This window comes from Siniperca chuatsi, linkage group LG19 (genome assembly GCF_020085105.1).
Source record: "Siniperca chuatsi isolate FFG_IHB_CAS linkage group LG19, ASM2008510v1, whole genome shotgun sequence".
NCBI classification, from domain to species: domain Eukaryota; kingdom Metazoa; phylum Chordata; class Actinopteri; order Centrarchiformes; family Sinipercidae; genus Siniperca; species Siniperca chuatsi.
Genome location: NC_058060.1, coordinates 20,663,019 through 20,677,372, shown reverse-complemented (window position 1 = coordinate 20,677,372; position 14,354 = coordinate 20,663,019). Strand labels below are relative to the sequence as shown.

At 40.4% G+C, this 14,354-nt stretch overlaps 2 protein-coding genes and 1 long non-coding RNA gene across 4 annotated transcripts in view; 2 read left to right on the top strand and 1 right to left on the bottom strand.

Moving 5' to 3' along the window:
• The first annotated feature begins 332 nt into the window (after positions 1–332).
• On the top strand, positions 333–7,070 carry LOC122866560 (patched domain-containing protein 3-like). Its single transcript, XM_044176339.1, has 4 exons — positions 333–1,121; positions 2,794–2,915; positions 4,634–4,779; positions 5,018–7,070. Exons 1-4 carry the CDS (start codon positions 360–362, stop codon positions 6,586–6,588), a joined length of 2,601 nt encoding a protein of 866 aa, XP_044032274.1. The 5' UTR covers positions 333–359; the 3' UTR covers positions 6,589–7,070.
• Positions 6,419–13,191, bottom strand: LOC122866561. Its single transcript, XR_006375745.1, has 2 exons — positions 12,052–13,191; positions 6,419–8,429 (listed from the first exon to the last, which is right to left on the bottom strand). It is a non-coding gene; the product is annotated as an uncharacterized LOC122866561 (long non-coding RNA).
• The window catches only part of gpr158a (G protein-coupled receptor 158a), a 71,432-nt gene continuing 67,592 nt past the window's right edge, over positions 10,515–14,354 (top strand). The window contains exon 1 of one of the 2 annotated variants that reach the window (XM_044176337.1): positions 10,515–11,885. In XM_044176337.1, the coding sequence (XP_044032272.1) occupies positions 11,008–11,885 (878 nt within the window). In that variant the 5' untranslated portion in view covers positions 10,515–11,007. The remainder of the gene's footprint in view (positions 11,886–14,354) is intronic. The other variant, XM_044176338.1, reaches the window with a different exon arrangement.

Genomic DNA, 14,354 nt, shown 5'->3' with positions numbered 1-14,354 from the left:
GTATGACGCACCTGTGAATGCTTGTATTGTAAAGTAATTTATTGTGTCATCTCTGTCAGTGAAATTGTGCAAAAGTCTTTTTTTCCTTCTTGGAACTGGGAACATTTCTCTGTTTTAGGGTTGAACTGTCTCCTTTATTGCTTTAAGGCCCGTCTCTTTCCTCTCTTATCATTTTACAGTCTCTAAGAAGTATGAGATTACCAGTAACATCACATACTCCCTATTGTTTTTTTCATGGTATAAGGGTAATAATCAAGCCTATATCAGCCAAAGAGACTTAGGAGGAAACAATTGTAAATTCCGGCCTTCCAAAAACTAGGAGTGTAAGGAGTGCTATAATCTGCGCAGCCTTTAAAAGGATGCAATTCCTCCACTGTGCTGACTGTCCTGCATGTCTTAAGATGGGCTGGAGACGCACAGACTGCCTGACAAAGCCTCTATCAGGCCTTTTTGAAAAACTTGGATCACTTGTAGGCACCTGTCCTTTTTATTTTTTTGTAATTCCTCTTATACTCTCAGCAGCACTCGGCGGAGGCTTCACTTTTCTCAAAGACAGGGAGGACAATGACTTTGAACGGCAATTCACACCCAGGAAAGGACCCTCGAAGGCAACAAGAGCATTTGTCAGGGAAAACTTCCCCTATAATGAGTCATCGTTTTCAGAAGACAGGTTGTACAACAAGGGCAACTTTGCATCCCTCATTGTTGTATCAAATGACAACTCAAATGTACTAGCAAATCCTGCCTTTGATGACATCATCCGACTCAACAATAAGATCCTTAGCATCACTGTGTACAATGGGACACTAGGATTCAATGAGCTGTGTGCAAAGGCCAATGGAGAATGTGTCTCAAACACCATCTTGGAAATCGTTAGCTCTAATGAGACCGACCAAACCAGCATCATCTTCCCTGTTTATACACACAGATCCGGATCTGTGTTTCTGGGCTCTGTGCTAGGTGGGGTTATCACAGATGCCAACAGCTCAGTCATGAGTGCTCAGGCTGTAAAACTCTTCTACTACTTAGATAGTAAGGAAAGCACAGCGGACGCCTCAAAATTATGGCTGAGGGGATTTAAAGAACTCTTATCAGCTGAGTTGGACAGCAAACACATTGATGTACGTATCCCACTGATTCTATATTTTATTTTCTCACATGGTGTTTCTTGCATCTTGCTGAAACATGTTCCTATAGGTTTTCTGTCCATATTCTTGAATTATCTTGAATATTTGCTACAGTATTGTGTGGTAAAATCTGAAAACTTCTCTTTGTTGAAACTAAGATATAACAACGATTATTTATTTAGCATTTAACAACTACAGCTCCCATGAGGCTTTGACAGTGTACCAACGGCTCAGACTCAATGTTGAGCTTTCAGAGAGAGATGTTTCAGCTTTTCAGAGAGAAGAAGACCAGAAAGCCCATTAAGATACAGAAGCTACTCTAAAAGAGGCTAGCTAGAACACTGTGGAGTTGATCCCTGCATGCTTTATTGAAAAATTCACCTTGACACGAATCCAACGCTTTAAAGTTGCTCTCAATGAATGTTGCAATTCTGGCACAATTTTGTTGTCTAATAGGTACAGAAACAAATCTTTTAATCACGACAAGAAGAGGGACTTTGGTTCTTTATGGTCAAAACAATGCAGAGCTTTACTTGTAGGCGCAACTCTTGGCAGCTTGAGAGATGCTGGCCTTGAGTTGAAAAAATCCACCTTGAAACAGTTCATTGCGTCAAAAGTGCATTGCATTTTTGGAACAATTTTGTTGTTAAGTGGTATATAGTTCTTATTTTAGAAAATATCTGACTGTAGATAATTTTGTGAAGATTTTATTGTTTTTCAAAGTCACTGGAGGTGAAGGTCAGGTGTTCTGCGGTGAAAGCGATGTGCAAGGACATATATCATAGTGGAAAAATACCAGTTTCTCCACCTGCATTTGCCTCACTAGACCACAATGCACTGCAGCAACAAGACTTTTGAATAGCTGTTTTGACTGGTAAAAACCCTCTTGCTCTGTTTTATGGCCTTTTCTCTCTGCACCCACCTGTAAAACCTACAACCACTTGTAAACTGAATTTTAGAAATTTTGAAGTCATAAGTACAAATCCCCCCAACAAAGTTTACATAAAATATGCTGATTATTCTATTTTGTTCCCACATTCTTTATTCACCCAACTGTCCACTTATATTTTCTGCAAATTGCCCAGGTGATTGTCTAAAGGCCGTTTTAAAGCCCCCTTGCACTGCCACGAATATAATTCTGGTGGAGAAATACTAGTTCACATTTTATTTTATATAGATTTAAAGATATCAAGTTTAAAAATATCATAATCAGCCTTAAAAAACCCTGCCATGGTTCATTTGTCTGTATTTGTAGAATGCTCAGGTCATTAAAACCCCACATTACCAGAGACAATACAGAAGACATGACCTTGGTGTCTTTACAGCCAAATACAATAAGTTTAGGTGTTTGAAGGTCATTCTGGGAATTGTAGTATGTCACTTACAGTGGTAAATGAGGCAGGTTGAGGCATAAATTGTAACACATCATTAGAAAATAACTCCTTGAATACATGGCAAGCTCAACATGCTGTTGCACTGAGATGTTAAGAGAAGCATTAGCTTTACACTTCTTTTTGAGATAATGTGGTTGGCAAGGTTGCAGACCCTCTGCTTTGTCCTGAAATCCAAGCTGTGATATCACACTGGTTTTATGACATCCATGTGTAAATGCTGTTTTCTGACCTAAGTGCTCATGTTGGCTTCTTTCTGCTGTACTCTGTTGTAGGTGTCTTACTACACCTCCAAATCCAAGCAGGAAGAGATTGACAGCCACACCACAGATGGCTTCCCTTTATTCCTCATCACTTATGCCTGTGCTATCACCTTCTCTGTGATATCCTGCCTGAGGTAAGAAGTGATCAGTGACTGTCACACAGTGAGCGATTTCCTGACTGCAGGCCAAGTCCGGGACACAAGGAGCTGTTGTTTATCAATTTGACTGATACGGGAACACAGGTAACATGTAATGATCATGACAATTTCAGTGTTCCTGTGTCCAAAGCAGAGTTATTGCAATTTAAAAATGTTTAATTTTTACTTAAAATTCAATTTACATTTCTGTTTTTAGTTATTTTCAATGCAGATTTAGAGATTTTAGTTCATATTTAGTTTCTGTAAGGTGTGGTTTAGAGCAGGTATTTCATATATATCTGTAACAGCTAGATTGTGATCTTACAGGTAGTGGACAAAATAATAGAAACACCTGATAAGTGAATACAATGCATTAAAAAACATCATAAACTATGGGACCAAAAAATTATAGAGCTGAACAATTACTGAACATGAAGCTGAACATATTGTCGGTAGTTTTTATTACACTATCAACCTTGATTACAGGTCTTATTATTTTGTTGTATAGAACTTTGTTTATTTTTTCCCAGAAGTCTTGGGAAAAAAATCTAAATTTGATGGCGGGTTTTATAGTGAGACTATGTAACATTTGAAAGAAGAAATAGCACATTCATCCTCTCACAAATGAAAGGTTGAATTCATAAGCAAACAAATGCACCCTTTCTCAATTCAACACACTCATTTTTGCTACAGCTTACTTGGTCTGGAATGACCAGTAGCTTATGATGGCTAATGTTAGCTGACGTTAGCAAGCTTTAGATAAATATTGCTATGTAATTGACATTACTAATTCAGTTTGTTGACTTTATGATTCTTCTCTACTTGTGCTACTGTAGGTTTTAGCACATACCATTATCCTGCATTTATCACTTTTAGCAAAAGTTGCATAGTCCTGCTTTAAAGAGGAACTTAAAGGTGGTTGTGGAGTTTTCTTGTAAACAAACAAAGTTTCTGTTTGTATTAAATGTTAATCATCAAAATGTATTGTGTATAACCTTGAGGTCTAATGTGTTGAATGCATTTTCTTCCTGATAAAACATTTGCAATGCTGTTTTTTCTTAAACGTTTGAAACCTGAATTGTTTACATCCATGTTTCTAGCTAGCAGTCTTCTTCTTCGCTGCCTCTGCTGGCACATTGCTGTGTTTGTTGGTGCGTTACTACCACCTATCGATCAGTAGAATAGTCTAAAACCATTGGCAGAACTGTATTGTATCAACTGCGTTCATGTGCTCATAGTGATCAGAAACCCCACAGAGTATCTTTAACAGCAGCTGAAAATCTTATTTTTTGCTGATCTTCACTAGTGTCACTGCTCAGCTTGCTGCAGTGATATAGAAGTGCTCCCCAGGGTGTATATATAGTATATACAGTATATAGTGACATGACTATTGGGTGTAGTTAAAGGTTCAACATACTCAAAAGTTTGAACCAAAGAGGGTGAACACCTGCTTTTCACCCTGGTGTTAAGTTACTTGTCAAAACCTCATTTTTGGTTTTACTGTACAAAAAATAACTAAATGCCACTAAATTGTTGCTAAAAATGAATGCATGTTTGATGCTTTTGTTACAAATATCCAACAATAAGCGAGATTACAATATGGCTTCTCAGGTTGAAGTTGTCAAGATAAAGTTTGGAAAAACGGACCTTCAAGCATGAATTTGCATGAATTTGATTGCTACAACAACAACAGCCTATCTTTACCTCCTCTACAGATTGGACAATGTGAGGAACAAGGTGTGGGTGGCTGTCTTCGGCGTATTCTCCGCTGGCCTGGCTGTTACCTCCTCTTTTGGCTTGCTGCTTTACATTGGAGTGCCGTTTGTTATTACAGTCGCAAACTCTCCTTTCCTAATACTCGGTGGGATAAAGTACACTTGTCCTTTTTTTTGTTGCATACTGTAGTTTTAGGTTGTAGTTTAGAGTGCAACATCAATCGAGTAATATGCCGAATTTAAGTAAAAGTGACCACAATGTAAAAAATACTCCTATGGTCTTTTGCAGAGCATTCAACTGTTATGTTTTACATTAAAAATCTCGTAAAATGTTCCTGTTGTACCTGATGTTAATTTTACATCACAAACATAATTTTTTTCCAGGAATCGGTCTCAACAACATGTTCATAATGGTGTCCGACTGGCAACACACCAACGTGAAAGACCCAGTGCCGAAGCGGATGGCTCACTCTTACAAAGAAGCTATCATGTCCATCACCATCACCGCCCTGACCGACGTCCTCAAGTTCTTCTTTGGAGTCATGTCCGACTTCCCATCCGTGCAGTCCTTCTGCCTGTACACCAGCACCTCCATCATATTTTGTTACATCTACACGATCACCTTCTTTGGAGCCTTCTTGGCTCTGAATGGGAGGCGAGAAGCCAGCAACAGGCACTGGCTGACCTGCATGAAAATACCATCAGGCAATCCTGATCATCATTCTGAGATATATAACATCTGCTGTGTGGGAGGCGACTATGATAACAACACTGGAGCAGAGAAAAAAACACCAGCGAGTAATTTCTTTAAGGATTACTACGGCCCATTTTTGATCAAACACTGGGTCAAGGGAGTTGTAATCTTCCTGTATGTGGTATATTTAGCTTTAAGTATTTATGGATGTTTCCACGTACAACAGGGAATTGAGCTTTATGATCTGGCAGCTGATAACTCCCACCTTACGATATTCAAAATGAAGGATAGGCAGTATTTTTCTGATTATGGTCCTTCTGTGATGGTTATTGTAAGTGAAGAATTCCCATATTGGGATAAGACCAAGAGGTACCAACTTCAGGGATGCATAGAGGATTTTAAAAGGCTCCAATTTGTAGATGAGGATGTCTATACATCCTGGCTGGACTCTTATTTGTCATATGGACAGGAAACACATTTAAATCTTGATGATAAAGATGTTTTTCTCAAAAATCTATCTCAATTTTTTGATTTATCTCCTTTTTTCATGCAAGATGTGAACCTCACCGGAGATGCCATCTATGCATCCCGGTTCTTCATTCAGACTGTTGAGATTACCAGTGCCAGCATGGAAATTCACATGCTTAAAGGTCTTAAAACCGCTGTAGACAAATGCAGTGTAGCATCTTTATTAGTCTATAACCAGAAATTCATCTTCTACGACCAGTACGAAGTAGTAGTCAGTAGCACAATTAAAAATGTTGGCGTGATCACAGCTGTGATGTTGGTTGTCTCTCTCCTGCTGATTCCAAACCCCCTCTGCTCATTATGGGTGACTTGTTCGATTGGTTCAGTGACTGTGGGGGTAACTGGTTTCATGGTGTTATGGGACGTCAGTCTTGATTCCATATCCATGATAGTTTTTACCGTCTGCATCGGCTTCACTGTCGATTTCTCCGCTCACGTGTCTTACGCCTTTGTCTCCAGCAAGAAAACGAGTCCTGATGACAAGGCTGTGGATGCTCTCTCTAATTTAGGCTATCCCATACTTCAAGGGGCCTTGTCCACCATTTTAGGAGTGTCAGCTTTGGCTTGGTCTGAATTTCACACATTCAGAACATTTTTTAAGATCTTCTTTCTTGTCATGTTTATTGGGATGCTTCACGGCCTCATTTTCATTCCAGTAATTCTGACATTATGTACATGCCACTCAGATAAGAATGAAGATAAAGACAAAAGTTTGAAAATCAGCAAACTATGACCACTGTTACAATGCTGATCATGTGTAGGTAGTTTGGCATATTGGGTGACGTATTCCAAAACAACATTTGCTTTGAAAGTGAGAAGATAAGTCAGTATAAATACTTTTTTGCAGCAAAAACTACCCTTTTATGAATGTTGTTTTTAAAAATCTGAATGTATCCAACCCTATAAATAACAAAGAACCTTTCAAATTCAATGAAGCCTTTTGCCATAATATTTATGGAAGAACATGTATAAGTTAAGGTGTACTGAAATTTTGTAGGTTATTCTTTTTTATATTAATTTGGTTGTATTTTTCTTAATGGATGATCTTAACAGATGACGATTTTCAGTGATTTTGTAAATAGCTATTTCTGTATTCAATGCTATATAATTTAATCATAATTCATTGTATTTCAGGTTTCACACAAAACAAAAACTTCATTGGAGGTGTTACTATTTTACCATTTTATACATGACAATAAAGTCTTCTGTTTCATATTGAATTGTTTGTGTACTTTGTATGCTGTTGCCACGCATAAACTTTCTAGCAATCATTCTAGCAATGAATTAATACATGGGACATTTGTATGCCGTGCTGCAAGGCCAATAACATCTTATTATTATTACTGTGCTGATTATATTATATTATAATTAGTGGAGCACATTAATGTGCTGCTAAACTCTCAACTAGTACCTAAGAGCGCAAAATACCACCTGCAATGACTATATAATAAAAAGGTAATTTTATTTCTGACAATTGTATAGTGGCATTTCTTTCACTGGCAGCAGCGTGAGCAAATATATCAGTTTGTATGACTTACTTTTCCTTAACAGATATATAGTCCAGTCGTTTGTTTTTGCACTCTTCACATGGTGGTGGAATGAAACACTTCAGTGTCACAATGATGACTAACTTGGGTATTATAAATAAAACTGGTAAAGGATTACAGTTGGGTTACAACTTAGAGGTGAATTACTGGTTGAATCTCTAAGCAGTGTGGTGGCTTTGGGTTGCCTCTAAGCCTGCATATACATATGATACAAGGTCATTTGAACATATACCATTCACAAATCTGAACTTTCATTTCAACATATTACAGTGATGCAACTCAATAATGTGTGGCTGCAATTAGTGCCCTAAAATTCCAGTGATCGGGGTTCAGAAGTAATCAAACATTCATTTAGGGCAGAAAACTTTTCAAATGTCACATTATTCCAAATTGTACGTAATTAAGCTGCACCACAATTTCTCAGTTCCAGGAATTGGTGTTGATGACATATCATGGTCTCCATCTGGCAGCACATTAACATTAAGAACCCACTGCCCATGCAGATGGTTCACACCTCCAAAGAAGGTGCTATGTCTACCTTCGTCACCGTCATCATCACCATATCTGATGTTTTAGGATTTCTTTTTTGCTTTAATTTCCCTCTCTGCTGCATTTTGGTAGCACCGACATCAACATCAAAATGGAAAGAAAATAAATGTTTCTGTTCTGTCAGTGAGAAAATACAGCCATTTTGATATACTGGCCACGCAGTTGTATAGGATCAAGTTTTCCCAGTTATTTTCTGTACAGTGCTGCAGTGATGGCAGCTGCTGGGTTTCCTGTCTCATGCTGTTTGCTTGCAGATATAAAGATTTCAAGACAGGACAAGCAAGCAGCCTTGGATGCCGCTGTATGTAGGTTGGTCTAGAAATCCAGGAGGTCTTCAGATTCCAACGTCAAGCATCCCTGGTGGCCTGTACAGGGCATCAGCCGACTCTCAGCTCTGTCACCCTCCGTCATGCCTGTCTTCCTCACCCACCTTCCAGGACGAGATGCCTGTAGCCACACAGCGTGACGTGACATGTCCCTATAGGCCCAGGAGAGAGAGAGCAACCTTAGCGCTTGAACTAATAAGAAAGAGAGAGACTGATAGATTGGTGACGAAGAAAAGAAATAGATCAGATCCCCCTTTTGCTGCTTAATAAAACCCAGATCCTTCAGTGTAGTTTGCAACAGCTTGCCTCAACTATAAATTAGTTTATTGATTAGAAACAAGGTTGTGGGGGAGGCATGACTGAATTTCCACATCACAAATACGCCCTGTAGGTTTGGAGAAATGGTTGCCCATTTGACTTCTGTTTTACTCTGCTAAAAAAGAATACACAGTACCATGGTTAAGGAATGCAAAGTGCAGTGTAGGTGAAGAAGCCCAAAGGACATCTGTGAACTTTGCTGCTGAACTGTTTTTGTTGGCGAAAATTAACTTTGAAACTTGATCTTGCATATGGCCAAAAGTATGTGGACTCCCAACATTATCTCCACATGGAATTGGTGAACATCTCATCTCAAACCCATGGTCATTAATATGTTGCTTTAACAGCCTCCACTCTTTCTGGTTTCAGGCTTTTCACAAGATTTTGGAACCTGGTTGCAGGGATTTGCTCCCATTCAGCAACAAGAGCATTAGTGAAGTTGGCCACTGATGTTAGTCAATGAGGTCTGGCTCACAGTCGGCGTTCCAGTTCATCCCAACGGTGTTGAATGGGGCCAGTCAAGTTCTTCCACACCAAACTGGGAAAACCATATCTTTATAGACCTGGCTTTGTGTACGAGGGCATTGCCATGTTGAAAAAGGGAAGGGCTGCCCAAACTATTGTCAAAATTGGAAGCACACTATTGTCTAAAATAGTGATTTGATTTCCCTTAAAGGTCCTGAAAAAGTTCTCAGTTAGCTTCTTAGAGTAATGGGAGCCTACATGAACACACTCTTTTCTGACAAAGTTAGAACAGGTTTAGTTATTTCACATAAGATATTTCTGCTTTTCCACCTCTGGGCGCTTCTCATTGGCTTGAAGTGGGCTCAGTTGGAAAAAGGTGTTGACACGTACTTCCATGCACCAATCAGGATTTAAATCAGAATCTGCTGACAGTTGGTGGGTCCTTTGGTCAATGTCAGTCAAATGTGACCAAACCACACCCAAACAGTCCTGATGAGTGTTAAACACTTAATAAATAACACCTAAAGATTTTGAAACTTTGATTGCTGCTTATTATCATGAATATTATTATTATCATTAAATGAATGTCATAGAGAAATACTTATATTCAAGTTTTCGGAGGCTTTAATTGAATTTAAAGGGCCTAGCCCAACCCATAACAGTATATGGACAGAAAAACAGATAAACAGAAAATGTGTAAAACACCTCCCACCTCGCCCTAGTTTTGTATTTCCTATTTTTGACCCAACAGTGTAGTCCAAATGCAGAAATTATACTGGAGATGAAGTTTACCCCCAGCATTCAACATTGGGATTTGGAGATATTTATATCTCTAAATCCCAAAAGAAAATAAGTCATGCTGAATCCCATTGGTACTATTGGGCCCCCAGGGACATTAAGGGAAATTAAAACAAAAATAAAATAAAATAAACATATAAATGAAACAAAATACATTTTCAGGCTGATATTCCAAGTCTATCTTCATGCACAAATAGATATGGATATTTTCCCCCTGCTCTCTTTAGCATCAGAGAATTTGGTTTTTCAATATTTTGTTAAAGTATGTTTGTTTGTTTTACAACTTTGAATTAAAGTGGATGTAATTACGCTTTTTTACACTAATCAACAGCAAAAATGACTCTTGGATACCAAAGCGAGAACGAATCTCTATCAATTGATCTAAATTAAGTGCTTAATTTGGATAAATTAGCTGACATTATCTGTTTCAGCACTGGACAGCTCCTTAACTGCTTCATTTGTTTCAGCACCGGACAGCTCTCTCGACGCTCCACCAAACGTTGCGCCGTGATTGACAGAAGAAGCGGCCATACGGAGCCCTATGGGATGATGAAGAAGACGGGCTTTAAGGGCGCACAGCTCCTAATATGTCTCTTCGTGGCTTTTGTATATCTACTTAATGCTTGTTGTGGTCGGAAGAGGGCGGAATGCGTCTGTCATCCAAGTGAGAAGCTCCCTGGCTCGGTGCCACCTAAAAATATATAAATATAATAACAACCTGCCCCCTTCCTCCTCGTTTTGATTCAGTCTGTGTAGCCTACATGCAGAGGGAGAACGTCCGCCGCACAGCAAAACGAAGACAGTCTTGTCTACAGTGAGAGAGAGAGAGAGAGAGAGAGAGAGAGAGAGAGAGAGAGAGAGAGAGAGGTGGGAAACAGCTGCAAGCGGATACTCAACATCAACAAGCTGAGGCATCTGTAAAGAAGGAGAAGGGATTTGGCGAGGACAGCGAGGGGGTTCCTTACGTTTCCCCCCTCCTCTGCTTTTTAAATTCAACAGAGGCGTGGAGCTTGCAAGACTATCCTACAAGTGGTGAAGCGATGGTTTAGCGGAGCAATTTAGTAGATTTTTTACAGCACACCCGCCCAACGACACTGTATTACCGATCAGCAATCCCCCCAAACATCTGTGGACGCTTACAGGAGGGAGATGGCTGTTTTCCGGCTGTCGTTGCTGCTGCAAGTGGGATTTGTGATCGGATCAAACCATAAGTACGCGGAATGGTCAGCGCATGGGGAAGATATCAGCGCACAGGAGGCGATTTACGAAGCTCAGACGCACCGTCGGCAGCTGGCGCATCTCCGCGCGCCTCATCATCCTCCCGGGGAGACGGCGGAGCTGCAGCAGAAATTAGGGGAGCATCTCCCCAGGGTGGTCACGGCTTTTCTACACACTGGGGACTCGACCACGTTAAAGCACGCCAACTGCTCGCGGAGGTACGAGCTCACCTCTGTGCGGGGAAGGTCACAAGCCATCCCGCATTACTCCATGAGCAGCGTGCTGGATACGGTGCTGCACGCCACAAACTTCCTCAACATGATCTTGCAAGCCAACAGGTCCAGGGAGCAGAGTCTCCGGCGAGACATTGAGTGGTACCATGCCTTAGTCAGGAGTATACTGGAGGGAGACGCCAAGATTCACAGGGCTGTTGTCACTTTTAGCGCGGATTCGTCCATGACGGGGCCCTCGGTGCTTCTCCAAGCCACCAGGGCCGGTGGAGAGATAGTCCTCCAAGACCTCTCCAGCATGGCCCATCACCACCTGCACAACCGCACAGCTGAAACAGAGTGGTACCACGATGTCAAAGACAGGAAGAAGCCCAGTTTCCATAAGATGGTGCTGAGCCAAGATTTTAGATCAGTTGACAATTCTTTGAAAAGAGGAGAGAGTTTTATCCCAGACAAGACGCATGTCAAGTGGTCTGCGCCCTACCTGGAGTGTGAAAATGGCAATTTTGTTCCCCGTTGGCTTTTGACCTTATCAGCTGCTTTCTATGGCCTGAAGCCCAACCTGACTCCTGAATTCAGGTAAGCACACAGATGGTAGAAAACTGAGCAGTGATGTTGGTACAAATAGAAAAGCTGAAGCTCAGCTAAACAACATTTTTGCCTTCCTGTCATTAAAAGACCCTGTTCATAAAGCTGTTCACACACCTGCGATGCCTTTACTTGTGTTATAAAACTACATACTTACTGTATGTGAGGAAGGTGTCAACCTAAAGGTGAGTTCAGGTGGGTTAAACCTGAATATGGCCTAAGGTGATCATGTCTGCCTCTCTTCTCTCCCCATACATACTGCAGCTTCCCACTGGCCTCCCCCTGTTATATGAGGGGGGTTTTTCTTCTATCCTCCAGTCTGACAAGGCAGCATGATGCTAAAAATAACCCTGGTGTTAGTGAATGTAGCAGTGGTGGAAACCTCTGGCTACAGGCCCTAATTCATTTTTCAAATTCACTCTGCTGCATGCTTTACTACTCAGGAAGTGTCGTGTGTCCTTTCTTTTCCCTTCTTCAAGGGGGGAGGCTGCTAAATCTGCAATGAGTCAGACCCTTCCTGAGATGAGAGACAGCCAATTTTTTTTTAAAGCACAGCAGCCAATTTCAGCAGATGAAGAAATGCTGAAATATGTCTGATGTTTGGGTGCTTTGTCCATGTCCTAAAGCCACCCCTGCTGCAGCCTGCTTGTGTAATGTGCCATGTTTATGCCACCAGTCCTGATATGTGCTGGAAAAGTCAAGTGTTATTGCTCCATAGGATCCTGACCAACATCTTCCCAATGAATATTTAATCCAGATCACTAGTTGTGTGTGTACAGCCTTCGATGAATCTTTAATTGATACACTTGAGTCGCTCACAGGCAGGCACAGATTGCAAATTAGTCAAAACCTGCAGTGATTATACTGTAATAGGCTATCAGCTACCTGGTGTTATTCCAGACTAAAGCCTCTCAGAGCAGCTTCACACACTTAGTCTGAGTCTCCTACTGAAGCAGTCTGATAGGAAATTAGCCTGCACACTCAACTGATGAACAGTCAAACCTGTTTTACACCAGAACTCTAGTTTACAATTTATTTGTGAAGCCAAATATATAATTGACTTTTCTTCAATGGCCAAAGGAACCATTTTGTTGTCCATTTTTTCCCCTTTTGAGGTCGAAGATCGAAGGTGTGACATGTGTGGGCATTTGGTATTGTTTAATGTCCCTGGAGAGTGGCCTGTTCAGTGGCACTAAAAGCTGTGTTTCAAGGAACAGGAGAGCAACATCCATCATGAGTTTGTTTCTTATGGATTGCATGTAGATCTATTACTGATGAAATGTGGAAAAAGGAAGGCTCTGCGCACTTAAGACCAATGCAAGTATTTAACACTTCGACATTTCGGGAAATACGTTTATTCACTTTCTTGCCAAGAGTTGGATGAGAATTGATACCACTCTCATGTGTGTACACTTAATATGAAACTACTGCTGGCAGCCATTTAGCTTAGCATAAAGACTGGCTTGTTTGTTTAACAAACTGGATACAACATGTTTATTAGTGAGCTTTAGAGGTGCTGGTAGTTGGATTTTGTTACCTTTGGACAGAGCCATACTAGCTGTTTTCCCCTGTTTCCAGTCTTTATGCTAAGCTAACTACGCTGCTAGCTGTAGCTTCATATTTAGCGCACAGAAATAAGAATGTCGATCTTCTCATCTAACTCTCAGTAAGAAAGTGACTACGTGTATTTCCCAAAATGTTGAACTATTCCTTTAATGACCAAAATGATCCTTTTTTTTTATATTTTCCACATTTCAATACAAATTTCAACATGCTGTTCTTTTTACCGCCATGCAGTTGTGTTGCCATAACACTCACAAAATACCTTGAAAATCTTGCTGATCATAGTTTGATTTATGCATATACATGGCTTTGGAACTGATGGAAATGATGCTACTCAATTATGCTTAGTCAGTGGTATTCATAATATTGTCTTAAAAAAATAATAGTGGAATATTTCAGGCCACAAACCATCTGTTGCACCTTCTCATGTCGAATATGCCATGTATCATCCCTCTCTTAGTTTTTTCTTAACAGCCATCTTTCAGATGCTCATATCAAAGTAGCAGGCGGCTCATCCTGCATCCTCCCTGTGCCTCAGCACCCTGCCAGATAAGAAACAGGAGAGGAGGGGATAATATAGCTGCTTCAGTCATCAGCTCTTCTCCGTTTCCTCTCCAGATGAATATGCAATCAATACAACAATGAATTAATAATGAAAGATGTAGAACAACAACCCTGCATGGACCATCTTGATTCCAGCCTTTAAATGCTTGAGTCACTTCCTGTTTGGTGTGATGATGTCGCAAGGTGACTTGTTTTGAGTTTGGCATATTGAAATAAATACAAATTTGAGGCTGTGTTTCTCTTGTTTGTTTGTTGAACACGCAGGTGCTAAACAACTAATGTGACTTGTTAGAACAGGAGTGCATAGACATGTGTTTGTGATAGATCGACCTG

Coding starts and splice junctions, on each gene's coding strand:
- LOC122866560 (XM_044176339.1), top strand. CDS start 360: ATGCAATTCCTCCACTGTGCTGACTGTCCTGCATGTCTTAAGATGGGC. Junction 1,122..2,793: donor TGGACAGCAAACACATTGAT/GTACGTATCCCA, acceptor ACTCTGTTGTAG/GTGTCTTACTACACCTCCAA. Junction 4,780..5,017: donor CTCTCCTTTCCTAATACTCG/GTGGGATAAAGT, acceptor ATTTTTTTCCAG/GAATCGGTCTCAACAACATG.